Source organism: Schistocerca serialis, chromosome 10 (assembly GCF_023864345.2).
Source record: "Schistocerca serialis cubense isolate TAMUIC-IGC-003099 chromosome 10, iqSchSeri2.2, whole genome shotgun sequence".
NCBI classification, from domain to species: domain Eukaryota; kingdom Metazoa; phylum Arthropoda; class Insecta; order Orthoptera; family Acrididae; genus Schistocerca; species Schistocerca serialis.
This window is the reverse complement of record NC_064647.1, coordinates 199,913,200-199,925,980: the sequence shown is the minus strand read 5'-3', so window position 1 is coordinate 199,925,980 and position 12,781 is coordinate 199,913,200. Positions and strand designations below refer to the sequence as shown.

General features: G+C 38.9%; 1 protein-coding gene and 1 long non-coding RNA gene across 5 annotated transcripts in view; one reads left to right on the top strand and one right to left on the bottom strand.

Annotated features, from left to right (window-relative positions):
* LOC126424833 (uncharacterized) overlaps nt 1-8,627 on the bottom strand; it is a 30,754-nt gene extending 22,127 nt beyond the window's left edge. For all 3 annotated transcript variants that reach the window (XR_007576221.1, XR_007576222.1, XR_007576223.1), the window contains exons 1-2: nt 8,466-8,627; nt 2,238-2,303 (exon numbers count right to left, since the gene is read on the bottom strand). This is a non-coding gene — a long non-coding RNA (uncharacterized LOC126424833). The remainder of the gene's footprint in view (nt 1-2,237; nt 2,304-8,465) is intronic.
* Nucleotides 7,596-12,781, top strand: part of LOC126424832 (zinc finger protein with KRAB and SCAN domains 8-like) — a 160,762-nt gene continuing 155,576 nt past the window's right edge. The window contains exon 1 of one of the 2 annotated variants that reach the window (XM_050087639.1): nt 7,596-8,286. In XM_050087639.1, coding sequence (XP_049943596.1) covers nt 7,600-8,286 — 687 coding nt within the window. In that variant the 5' untranslated portion in view covers nt 7,596-7,599. Of the gene's footprint in view, nt 8,287-8,922; nt 9,082-12,781 lie in introns of those variants that run through there. The other variant, XM_050087640.1, reaches the window with a different exon arrangement.

Sequence of the window (12,781 nt, the reverse complement as noted above, 5' to 3'; positions counted from 1 at the left end):
CTACTCAGACAAAAACAACATCTTCCCAGTGTGGTTTTTTTTTCTTCAAATTTTTCCAATTTCCCTGACACATTTGAAATTCCCTGATTTCCAGAATTTGTGCCAACCCTTGATATAAACTGTCTGACAGAAAATAGAGCAAAATTTGAAAACAACTGAAACAGTTTCTCCATAACAACCCCCTCTATTCTGTAGGCAGATGTATACACTAAAGCGCCAAAGAAACTGGTATAGGCATGTGTATTCAAATATAGAGATATGTAAACAGGCAGAATATGATGCTGCAGACGGCAACACCTATATAAGACAACAAGTGTCTAGCATAGTTGTTATATCAGTTACTGCTGCTACAATGGCACGTTATCAAGATTTAAGTGAGTTTGAATGTGGTACTATTGTCAGCGCATGAGCAATGGGACACAGCATCTCCAAAGTAGCAATGAAGTGGGGATTTTACTGTATGACCGTTTCATAGTATACTGTGAATATCAGGAATACGGTAAAACTTCACATTCCGACATCACTGCAGCCGGAAAAAGATCCTGCAAGAATAATGCCAACGACGACTGAAGAGAATTGTTAAATGGAACAGAAATGCAACCTTTCCACAAATTGCTGCAGATTTCAATGCTGGACCATCAACAAGTGTCAGTGTGTGAACCATTCAACGAAACATAATTAATACGGGCTTTTGGAGCTGAAGACCCACTCGTATACCCTTGATGACTGCATGACACAAAGTTTTACACCTCGCCTGGGCCCATCAACACCAACACTGGACTGTTGATGACTGGAAACATGTTGCCTGGTTGAGCGAGTCTCATTTAAAATTGTATTGAGCGGATGGACCTGTACAGGTATAGAGACAACCTCATGAATCCATGGACCCTGCATGTCAGCAGGGGACTGTTCAAGCTGGTGGAGGCTCTGTAATGGTGTGGGTCATATGCAGTTGGGAGTGATATGGTATCCTAATGCATCTAACTACGGCTCTGACAGGTGACATTTACGTAAGCATCCTGTCTGATCACCTGCATCCATTCACGTCCATTGTGCTTTCCGACAGACTTGGGCAATTCCAGCAGCACAATACAACACCCCACACATCCTGAATTGCTACAGAGTGGCTTCAGGAACACTCTTCTGAGTTTAAACACTTCCACAGGCAACCAAATTCTCTAGATAAGAACGTTATCAAGCATATCTGGGATGCCTTGCAACATGCTGCTCCCCCTCATACTCTTACGGATTTGTGGACAGCCCTGCATGATTCGTGGTGTCAGTTCCCTCCAGCACTACTTCAGACATTAGTAGAGTCTACACCACATCATGCTGTGGCACTTCTGTGTGCTTGCGGGGGCTCTACATGATATCGATAGATGTACCAGTTTGTTTGGCTTTTCAGTGTATTATTGTAATTGTGAAAGGTGAGGGGTAGGAGTAACTAACTGACATACGTATATTTAATAATAATAATAATAATAACAACAGCTTAAATATGATCAGCATGTAGCCATATTAACAAATTAAATTGTGATGTGAATGTAAAATGACTTGTTCCATAGTATTATCATTTACGCTGCCAATGAATCATGGAATATGAAACTAACTAATTCGCAGTAATAAAAGTGAAGGAATGATCATCATTCTTAAGGGATGCATTATAGAGCTGATGTTTACTAGACTTTTTTGCTTTGAATGACCGCTGTTGTCACATCCCCGAATACTGAGTATTTATCCTGGGAAACTGAGTATACTTCCAAAATAAAACAACTAATTGTAAAAAAAAAAAAAAAGTAGTACAATAGTTTAAATAAAGATGTAGATATTTGTAACACTACGAAATATTGTATTTATTACCGGCACAGCATCATACAAAAGTTGCAGAAACTGGTCCCTATGACATAGGGATAAAATTTTTTATCAAGTTTCCAAAGGGCCAAAAGAGAAGTTGCTCCGAGGGAGTTTCTTACTAACATGTGTTTTCATAGTACTAAATAATACCTTTACGAAGAGTACACTATCTTTACTTGCACCTTATTATTCATAAGCAATTGAGACAGATTGTGTTCTTCTAACTGCTTCCAGGAAGTTATGATATGATTTGGAACATATGTTCACAATCCCACACAAATATTGCATTTTTATATAAAGAATAAATAAATTACTATTCTATGCAACACAATGCAGTTATCCACAGCAACATAAGAACACCACAAAGGTAAAGATGCACCCACCTCTTCGAAGCCAAATGGGTCCTGCACACTATTGTGGCCATCAGGCATTTCCCACTGCAACAGACGCTGTAAAGGAGTGAACAGAGTTACTCTTGTGTGAGCTACAACGTCCATATACATGTTTAAGTGATGTCATGCCTTCTACAATGTGCAGCTAATGACATAGGTCTAGTCATTAGTATTTCTTTCTTTCCTTTCTTTTTACGTAGGAGTGGGGGCTACCAAATTAATGTTTTAGTGTTATGTTCGTTACTTAACATAGAGAATACAAGAAGCATAAAGCATTTTGGGATGAATACTGATTATCAATTAACAGAGTGAACATAAAAAGATACTGGCAAAAAGAATGTCATCAACATGTTGTGCTCTTAGAGGTCTGTCAACAGTTTGTAACAGCCAATGTCTTGTCTGACATACTATTTCTGTGTACACTGAATTCTCAGCTATGGTATTCTATTCTGGAGGTCAAAGGCACAAAACATGGGCATAGTTTTCAAACTGCAGAAAAGTGACTTCGGAACTTTGCGATGAGGTCTTATGGGACCAAACTGCTGAGGTCATCAGTCCCTAAGCTTACGCACTACTTAATCTAACTTACGCTAAGAACAACACATACTGTGCTGTGTCTGATTTCAGTTTTCCATCATTTTCCTACATCATTCCATACAAATACTGGAATGGTTCCTTCAGCAAAGCCAAAGATAACCAGCTATCCTATCACTGTAAAAACATAGTTATGTATTCTATGTATATGTATATTCGAGCTATGTATTTTCACTGTATTACACTCATGCCCGAGGGAGGACTTGAACCTCCGACAGGGGGGGAGGGGGGGGGGGGGGGGCACGCGGACCGTGACGAGGCGCCTCAGACCGCCCGGATAAACTTCAGAAAAGAACCGTATGAATAACTAAAGGAACAAGTTGTGTCCATTGTTAACAACTATTTATAAAACTGGATAGCCTTACTGTACCGAGTTGTACATCTACCAACCAGTTGTGCATATCAAGGAAAACATTAGTAAGTATTTTGCTAATAGTCATGTACGTAATCATGGAACAAGAGCCAGTCTGGGCTTATATTTACCAAAGAAAAACAAACAAAAAACTCAAAAAAGCAAAATTGTAAAATAAATAACCTAAGAAGATTACCATAATAAATCTGTTTGAAAAGGCAGTTAAAATGTACTACATAAGGAAATCATACTACACAAAGCTTTTTTAGAGGATTCTGAGAGAGATTGATGACAAAAAGGGGCAATTACAACACCCTATCACATAACAATACAGGATCACAATGTAATGCTTTTACATGAAATTCACATGCAAAGATCCACAGTTCATATCAATAGCATCTTATCATTTCCTGAGCTCAATGCTTCACTCATCACTGGCTCTGTTTTTTAGATAGGCTGAAGGGCAGACGTGCACAGGCATAGTATAAGGGGCAGTCAAATGAAAACTGAACACCCACCACAATACAACCATGGGATGGTTCCATTCAAAAGTGACCATCAAACACTTTAACACATTTATCCCACTGGGACAACTAATTCCCATTTCGCGAAACACGCTCAGCTGCTGACGAATCCACAACCGCACCCTGTCTTGCACTTGCTAGTCCGACTGAAATCGACATCCGTGCTTATCTTTCTTCAGGTCGCTGAAGATGTTAAAATCACATGGTTAATGATCTGGGCTGTATGGAGAATGCTGCAGCATTTCCGAACCAAATCGCTAAAGCACATCCTTCAGCCAATCGGCAGTGTTAGGTTGGGTATTATCGTGCAACAGCAGTTTCAGCAAAGTATTTTCTTAGTGTTGCACACTGATTGTGGTTCCACACTCGAGGAACTCTATGAGCAGACGGTTCCTGCAGCTCAAGCTGCATGATAACACCCGGCTCCACAATGCCAATTTCACAAAGGCTACTCTTCAGCTATTTGGTAGGGGAGCACTGCAACATCATCTGCACAGCACAGATCATTCATTGCGTGACTTTTCAATCACTGGCAACCTCAAGAAAGACGTGTGAATAACGGTTTCAGTCAGATGAGGAAGCGCAAGAGTGGGTGCGGTTGTGGAACCATCAGCGACTGACCACGTTCTATGAAACAGGAATTGATCATCTCATATTCCAGTCGCATAAATGTCTTAAATTGTATAGTGATTACTTCTGAATGAAACTTGTTCATGGTTCAGTTGTGAGGGTGTTCAGTTTTCATTTGACTGCCCCTCATAGCATGTGTACGGTTATGGAATAAGTTTTTGGGACAGACAGAATGGAGCGCATGGGACATGGCAGAATATTCATGATCCTGGAGACAGCAGCAGGTGCCAGTCATGTGCGCAGTGATGCAGTGCAAAATTTATGTTTCATATTATGAACTGTCTTGAGCAAATCATGTTTGATGATACAGCACTGTACAATAGAGAACAACTGAATCAGGCAGTGCAGTTGTTATGACACAGAACTCATATTTGGGAGGACGGCGTTTGCTGTGTCTGATTTCAGTTTTCCATCATTTTCCTACATCATTCCATGCAAATACTGGAATGGTTCCTTCAGCAAAGCCAAAGATAACCAGCTATCCTATCACTGTAAAAACATAGTTATGTATTCTATGTATATGTATATTTGAGCTACGTATTTTCACTGTATTACATGAGAGGATCCATGGATGAATAAATAAATAAATAAAGGTAATATAAGTATCTCTTTCTAAACTGAATACCAAACTGCACCTGTCTTGAGCATGCTTGCCAAAGACACTTGTACCTACTGCTCCCCATGTTTTAGTTAGGGGGAAAAAAAGTGTCACTCGAATGCAAAAGAAATACTTTCTGGTTCTGGGCCAACATTTCTGGAGAGGAATGAAGTGGATTTCTTTCCCCCCCTTCAAAACTAGAGCAATAAACTGGTGACAGTTCAGCTGTAGCACTTCTAAACTAGAGTGTGATTCACAGAGTGAAAGATTGAACATAAAAATGATTCTACATTGTTTTCACTTACACTTTGCTCATTTATTCCACTGTCATGCAAAAACAATACCCCAAGTGTCCCAAACTATGCAAATGCTTCTTGAGATGATACTACTCAGATGAATATCACAAATTAAGCACACAAGCCAGTATGAGCGGTGTGTCAGTGGTAGGGCTAGGTGTCTTGTATAAGTTAGACAGTGACCATAGAGAACTTGGGGTTTAAAACAATTGCTGCCCAGCACACACACACACTAATGTCAAAACGATGTGGTTTTTGCAGTGAACAACAGCATCTTCTTTATGATCTTAACATGCATGGTGATGGCCAAGGCTGGTAATTCCATTTTGAAATTAGTGTGAATCTGCTGGACAATAAATTATTTCAGAAACAAAGTGTCACTGTGTATCTCCAATTCAAAAGAACTCACTGTGTTACACCACTAACCAAAAAGTTTTAAGTGCTGTCTTTCACTGAAACAAACTTAACCAGTGAGACTCACTTCACTTGTTGGGGAACCTGCTGTGTCCTGTGTCAAGAGGAGGCAAATGCAAAAGGGTATGGGTCTATTAATCTTCAGCACTTCAAATGTAAGTGAATAATGGTTCCCCTTAGGGAAATGGCAGCAATTGATGGGAAGAAACACCTGCTGCAAACAGTCTGAATGCTTAACTCCATTCAACATGCTGAAGAAGCAATTCCATCAGCCACGAAGGGTTGCGACCAACTGCAGATTGTCATGCATGTTGGATCAAGTGATCTGTACTCGGTTCCAAGGTCATACTTGGACCACTCCAGTGACTGGAAGATGGAAGTTGAGAAGACCACCAATTCTGAGTTACGACAAAGCTCTTATGCTGAGGTGACAAAACTCATGCAATAGCGATATTCACGTAACATACTGATGACGGTAGCATTGCATACAAAAGAATGGATCATTGTATTGGCAGAGCAGTCATTTGTACTCAGGTGATTTGTATGAAAAGGTTTATCACCTGATAATGGTTGCACAAAGGGAATTAACAGACTGAATGCAGGGAGGTAATTGGTGACATGGGACATTCTATTTTAGAAATTGTTAGGGAATTCAATATTCAAAGATCAACAGTGTCAAGAGTGTGCCACAAACACCAAATTTCAGTCATTACCTCTCACTGTGGACAACACAGTGGTTGACTGACTTCACTTAATGGCTGAGAGCAGCGGCATTTGCTTAGAATGGTCAATGCTAATAGTCAAGCAAAAATGTGTGAAATAAAAGCAGAAATAAATGTGGGACATATGACCAATACATCCATTACGACCGTATGGCGAAATTTGGTGTTGATGGGCTATGGCAGCAGATGAACAACGCGAGTGCCTGTGCTAACGGGACATCACCTGCAGAGCGGGCTCATGACATTGGCTGGACCCTATATGGCTGGAAAACCATGGCCTGATCAGATGATTTCTGTTGGTAAGAGCTGATGGTAGGGTTCAAGTGTGGTACAGATCCCACGAACTGGTCAACAAGGCACTGTGCATGCTGGCGGTGGCTCCATAGAGGTGTGGACTGTGTTTACATGGAATGGATACAGTCCTTTGGTCCAACTGAACTTAACATTGACTGGAAATTATTTTGTTTGGCTACTTGGAGACCATTTCTTTCCAAACAACTATGGAGTTTTTATGGATAACTTTGCGCTGTATCATTGGGCCACAACTGTTCACGGTTAGTTTGAAGAACATTCTGGCCAATTCCAGTGAATGATTTGGCCACACAGATTGCCTGATATGAATCCCATTGAACACTGATAGGGCATATCCAGAGGGCAGTTCATGCACAAAATCCTGCACCGGCAACACTTTGCATTTCTGGACAGCTATAGGATCGGCATGCCACATCGAGTTGCTGCACTATACTGGGGGAAAGGAGGTCTGACACAATATTATATGGTACCTCATGATTTCTGCCACCTCATAGTAATTTGCAGCATTGTCTCCATGACTGATCATGACCTCCTGGTTCTGGGTTGAGCAGAAGGAGTGAACCAGTGACTTGGAGGGTTTGTCAAAAGTTAGATTTCCACTTCCTGGACTTATGTTACAAATAAACAAAAATATACACTTGACTTCACGTTAAAGATAACCATTTCTAGCGTGAATGTTCCGATCACTTCAAGTTATTTCCTTCGACATGTCACTACTACTCCTTCACAAGTTATAAGCCAAAACTTGAATACAACGCCACCTCACAGCGTGTCTGTCTGCAAAACTAAAATCGCGCATTAAGCATGCGCAATACATTACAGTCAATCGATTAATCGTAATTATTCTGGTGATGTACGACATTAGTATGTACACTATTGATCTCTAACACATTATTTTGTTAAAAGCCAAGATGGCGGCAAGTGACGAGAATATGTCATGTGTAATATGCAAAAAAGGAGTTAAAAGCACGGATATAATTTTAGTGTGTGGATTGTGGTGTAGAAAATTCTTCCACAATGACTGTGTCGGTATCAGCAGCAGTGAAGCTCGTGCTGTAACGAGTACAAACGAGCAAATTAAGTTTCATTGTGAAGCCTGTGAAAAGAGGTTAGGTATCGAACTTTTCGGCGGAAAAGAAACGCATGGACCAAAAAAATTTGAAAACTGCGTAAACAACTGTGTCAATTTATTTCAGCTCGTACAAAGCCTTATCAAGATGACAAATGAACTATCAAACAATAATTCAGTAATAAATACAAAATTAGATACAGTTCTCACTTCAAATGCACGATTAGAAGAATATTTCTTACAAACGCCAAAATGTTTTGAAAACCCAACTAAAGAAACCACTAACAATAGCGTAGAACACGTAGAAAATGATACTACTATACAAATGGAAATTCGTGAGCAAAACGATGACACGAACTCGCATAACCGAAGTGTAAACAGTAAACAAACGGAGCGTTGCGCGTCAGAGCTCACAAGACGGCGACAACAACAAACTGATGACAACAGTTCGCAGCATATTGCAAGTGGTTATCCCAATCGGTTAACCGACCGCCAACAACAAAAGGTTGCAGAGCAATTCAGTTCAAATGTAAGTAGGAAACGAACAAATGAAATTAAAACAAATGTTTGCAGAGACTTAAAATGCATAAATACCTCTTCCAATAAACACAAGAACGCTGTTACAGTGACACGCACCACACATGTAAATCGGAAAGACCCTGAAAAAATGAGCGTTACAAACTAAATAACATTATTATAGGCCATTACCGGATTTCATGCGGCTGTAGCACCACAAATCTGTACTGCAAACGACGCGTTTCGGTGATATCTTTAATAGCTGTATCTTTGAAACTGCATATTTTTGGGCTACGCAAGCATTAACCCGATATCCACAAATACGACAAGTTATCTTTCGGATCACTAATATTAAGATGGCGACTGCTGGATTTGTTGCCAATCACAAAAGAGAACACGTGATCTCGTCAGCCAATTATAGCGAGCCTAGCAGACGTGTTAGTTGTCGCGCGTCCGCATGTATGTATTTACTGTCATTCAGATAATTGTTTTGGAGTGTACGATAAATCAACTTTGGTTTTTTACGTCTTTGTGTATAATTTTATTTGCTCCTAGACTTACTTCATCCTTCTAGAATGTTGCTCCTCTTCTTCCTGGTTCCACTTTCTTCCTTTTTGCAGTTCTGTCTCTATTCTGAAATCTCGCCTGTTGTGTTACTTCTCCAAAAATGTATTCTGTTATCTAATATGTTCATTCACACTTCAGTGCTTTCCATGCCCTTGTCAATTTCGGCGAACCATGCAGATCTGAATTTGTAGCTGTTTAACAAGTTGGAGATCTGTGTGGTTTGTCTGTTATTATGCATTCGGTATGTATGTCCATAAAAGTCTAGTCTTTTTCTTCATTGCATTAGTTAGATTTTCCATTTTCAAATAGACCTCTCTATTTGATCTTAATTTGTATTAACATTACTATTACTCCGAGGACCCAATATTATCCTTAGAATTATTCTTTCAACTTTTCCCAGTTTTTCAAGGTCACAAGAGCTTGTTAGTTGAAGTGTTCTGCTGCATACAGTATTACAGCTCATAAAACTCCTTGATAGTGTCTTAATTTGTGTTCCAGAACAAAGATTTTTTTTTGTTATAGGGCCTATATGTTTTTCGTCATATGGACTGCCCATTCCTTTTTATGTTGGGCTACTTTATTTTCTAAGGCTGTAATTCTTTTCTGTTGCTTGTTATCCATTATCCTAGGTATTTGGAACATTTTATTTTAGATGTCATGTCGTTGTGAATTTTAAGATTATTTTATGGGTGCAGGCAGGAGGCACTTTGTTGATATTTGTCATGAGGTGTGTTTTTCAGGTGACATTTTTGGCCTATTTTGTCTATTGTTTTTGTAATTCTGTGATTTGTTCTTTGGCGTCATCCAGTGAGCCAGTAATTAACGTCATATCATCCGCAGAAGCTAGACACTTTGATGGATTTCCTCTATTCTTTCACTACCATCTCTGTTCAACTTAAAAGTAGAGGTGAGGAACAATCTCCCTTTCTTACTCCTGATTTTATTTCAAATGATTGTGACAATTCTTTCATAAATTTTACCTTCGATGTTAAAGTTCCTGTAGTTATTTCTGTTGTTTTATTGTCCGGTCCGAATCCCTTTGCAATGTCATTTATTTTTATCAGTTCATTCATATGCCTTTTTAAACTCTATAAAAAATATCAAATATTTCAAGTTTCTGATTTTTCTCATTTCTGTTCCATCCTTTATAGTTAGTATTTGCTCTGCACAAGACATTTCCTTCCTAAATCCTGCTGTATAATTTTCTAGTTGTGGGTGGAAAACTTCATCTTTCTTTAAAAATGCCATGTACAAGACTGGATGTGTGTCAGTCAAAAGGGGGGTCATTCTGTAATTGTTAGGGTCAATTTTCTTTGCTTTTTTTATGTAATGGATGTATTAATGCTGGTGTCGATTCTAATGGTATGCTGATTATTGTATACATTTCATTGATTATTTATGTTACGGGCCTAGACATAGTATAACATTGTCAATAAAGCATTTCCACAATTCAGCAACTATATTGTCTTCTCCTGATGCCTTGTTATTTTTAAGTTTTATGATTTCTCTAACTTTCTCTATTGTTGATGGCTTTGAGTCTGGTTGTAAGCTATTTGGATGATATTATCAAAATGAAATTCTTCTCTTGGTGGATCACAGTTGTGTAGAATTAATATACACTCAATATAGGAATAAGCAGTTATGCCTTCGCATGTAATTTTGGGCTAGGATGTAAGAACACAACTTAAATTGCTGTGTGTAAAATAATGAGAATAATAAGAATAAGACAAGCTATGTCTTAACATATAATTTAGGTTATCATAGATATTGTCTTCTTCTTCGGGAATGTGGTTACATTGCAATGTAAGAGCACAGCTTCAGTTGCTGCAAGTGAAGGACTGTGTTGTAATATTTACATGTGCAGGGAGTATTGACACATGGATGTGGTTTTGCAGTTGAATTAAAAACCACACATTGTCATTTTTGATAAATGTATTACAGAAAACACACAGATACAATATACAGAATGGCACTACCATCACACTACTTTCTTTTCACAGAGATTTTTGCACCCTACTTGAACTGCACCAAAGAAGCTCATAAGAGAAGTGAAGCTTACGATAGAAACCCTTGGCTTCCGAGTGCTTGGGAAATGGCACTGAATTTGAATGTTGGTCATTGCATTAAGTAAACCTAATTGCAGTACTTCCCCTCAGTGGGCATTATAAGAGAATAACTTATCAGTTTCATATTGCATAAATACGGTACATTATCAAACAGCTGAGGCAAAATTTAACAGGCTGGTAGTCCAGTGTGAAATAGGCCTAATACTTATTTTGATCCTGACATGTCTCTGAATCACTCAGTTTTAATATTGCAAAGGCTTTTAGTTGAAATGTCTGCGCTGTTGTCATCAGTTAACACAAATTTAAGAAAACCATCCAAGACAGTCTGCCTTGCTTCATGATTGCACGCTCTGATATTTTTGCTTTTTTCTGATACACCCTTTTTTCTTGGTAAGCTCAATGGCATCTGTGTTGTCAGCATTGACCTGAAGTGGTAGTCTTAACAAATTCAGAACACCTGATCTCATTTAAAACGTCTACAAACCATTTCACTCTTTACATGTCGAATATTGCAATGTATTTCACTTCTGCTGTAGAGGTGTCTACAGTGGGTTACCCCTTACTCTTCCAGCTGATTGCTGCTCCAGCTAACAAAATTATATACCCTGTTACAGATTTACTATCAGATGGATCATTTGCCCAGTCAGTATCAATGAACGCACTTAGATCACAACAACTGGCATTGAAACATAAGCTCAATTCTTTAGTTTGCTGCAGGTAACAGAATGCCCTTTTTACTCTGGTCCAATGAGAAATACTTGGTTTAGAGTTGAACTGACTCAACCTTCCTGCAATAAAGGCAATATAGATAGAATACATGTGGACGTATACAACAAACAATCCACTGCCTTTTGGTACAATTTTTGATCAAATGGCTTGTCATTTTAATCTTCACCAAAATGGTTGTCATTACTTGGTGTAGCTACGCCCTGTGTTTGCTGAATGTTACTGGTTTGTTCTAATTTCACTTTCCCTTGAGACTGCTCAATCTTAAGTCTTAAAATAAACTACATCTCATCCATTTCTTTAATGCTAATGTGAGATTTCAAAACATTCTTGAATTTTTCAATCCCCTTTTCCTCCCCTGTTACAACAACACCATCAATATGAACCACATTGATCAAATGGCTAGAGGAGAATACACAAAGATCCTTCTCACAATGTTAAAAACCTAACTTTTTCCTCGCAGAGCAGAAAAAAATCATTCCAGTCCTTACCTGCATGGTAAAGTCCATTGTTGTTGTTGTTGTGGTCTTCAGTTCTGAGACTGGTTTGGTGCAGCTCTCAATGCCACTAAATCCTGTTCAAGCGTCTTCATCTCCCAGTACTTACTGCAACCTACTTCCTTCTGAATCTGTTTAGTGTATTCATCTCTTGGTCTCCCTCTACAACTTTTACCCTCCACGCTGCCCTCCAATGGTAAATTTGTGATCCCCTGATGCCTCAGAACTTGTCCTATCAACCGGTCCCTCCTTCTTGTCAAGTTATGCCACAAACTCCTCTTCTCCCCAATTCTATTCAATACCTCCTCATTAGTTATGTGATCTACCCATCTAATCTTCAGCATTCTTCTGTAGCACCACATTTCGAAAGCTTCTATTCTCTTCTTGTCCAAACTATTTATCATCCATGTTTCACTTCCATACATGGCTACACTCCGTACAAATACTTTCAGAATCGACTTCATGACACTTAAATCTATACTCGATGTTAACAAATTTCTCTTCTTCAGAAACGCTTTCCTTGCCATTGACAGTCTACATTTTATATCCACTCTCCTTCAACCATCATCAGTTATTTTGCTCCCCAAATAGTAAAACTCATTTACTACTTTAAATGTCTCATTTCCTAATCTAATTCCCTCAGCGTCACCCA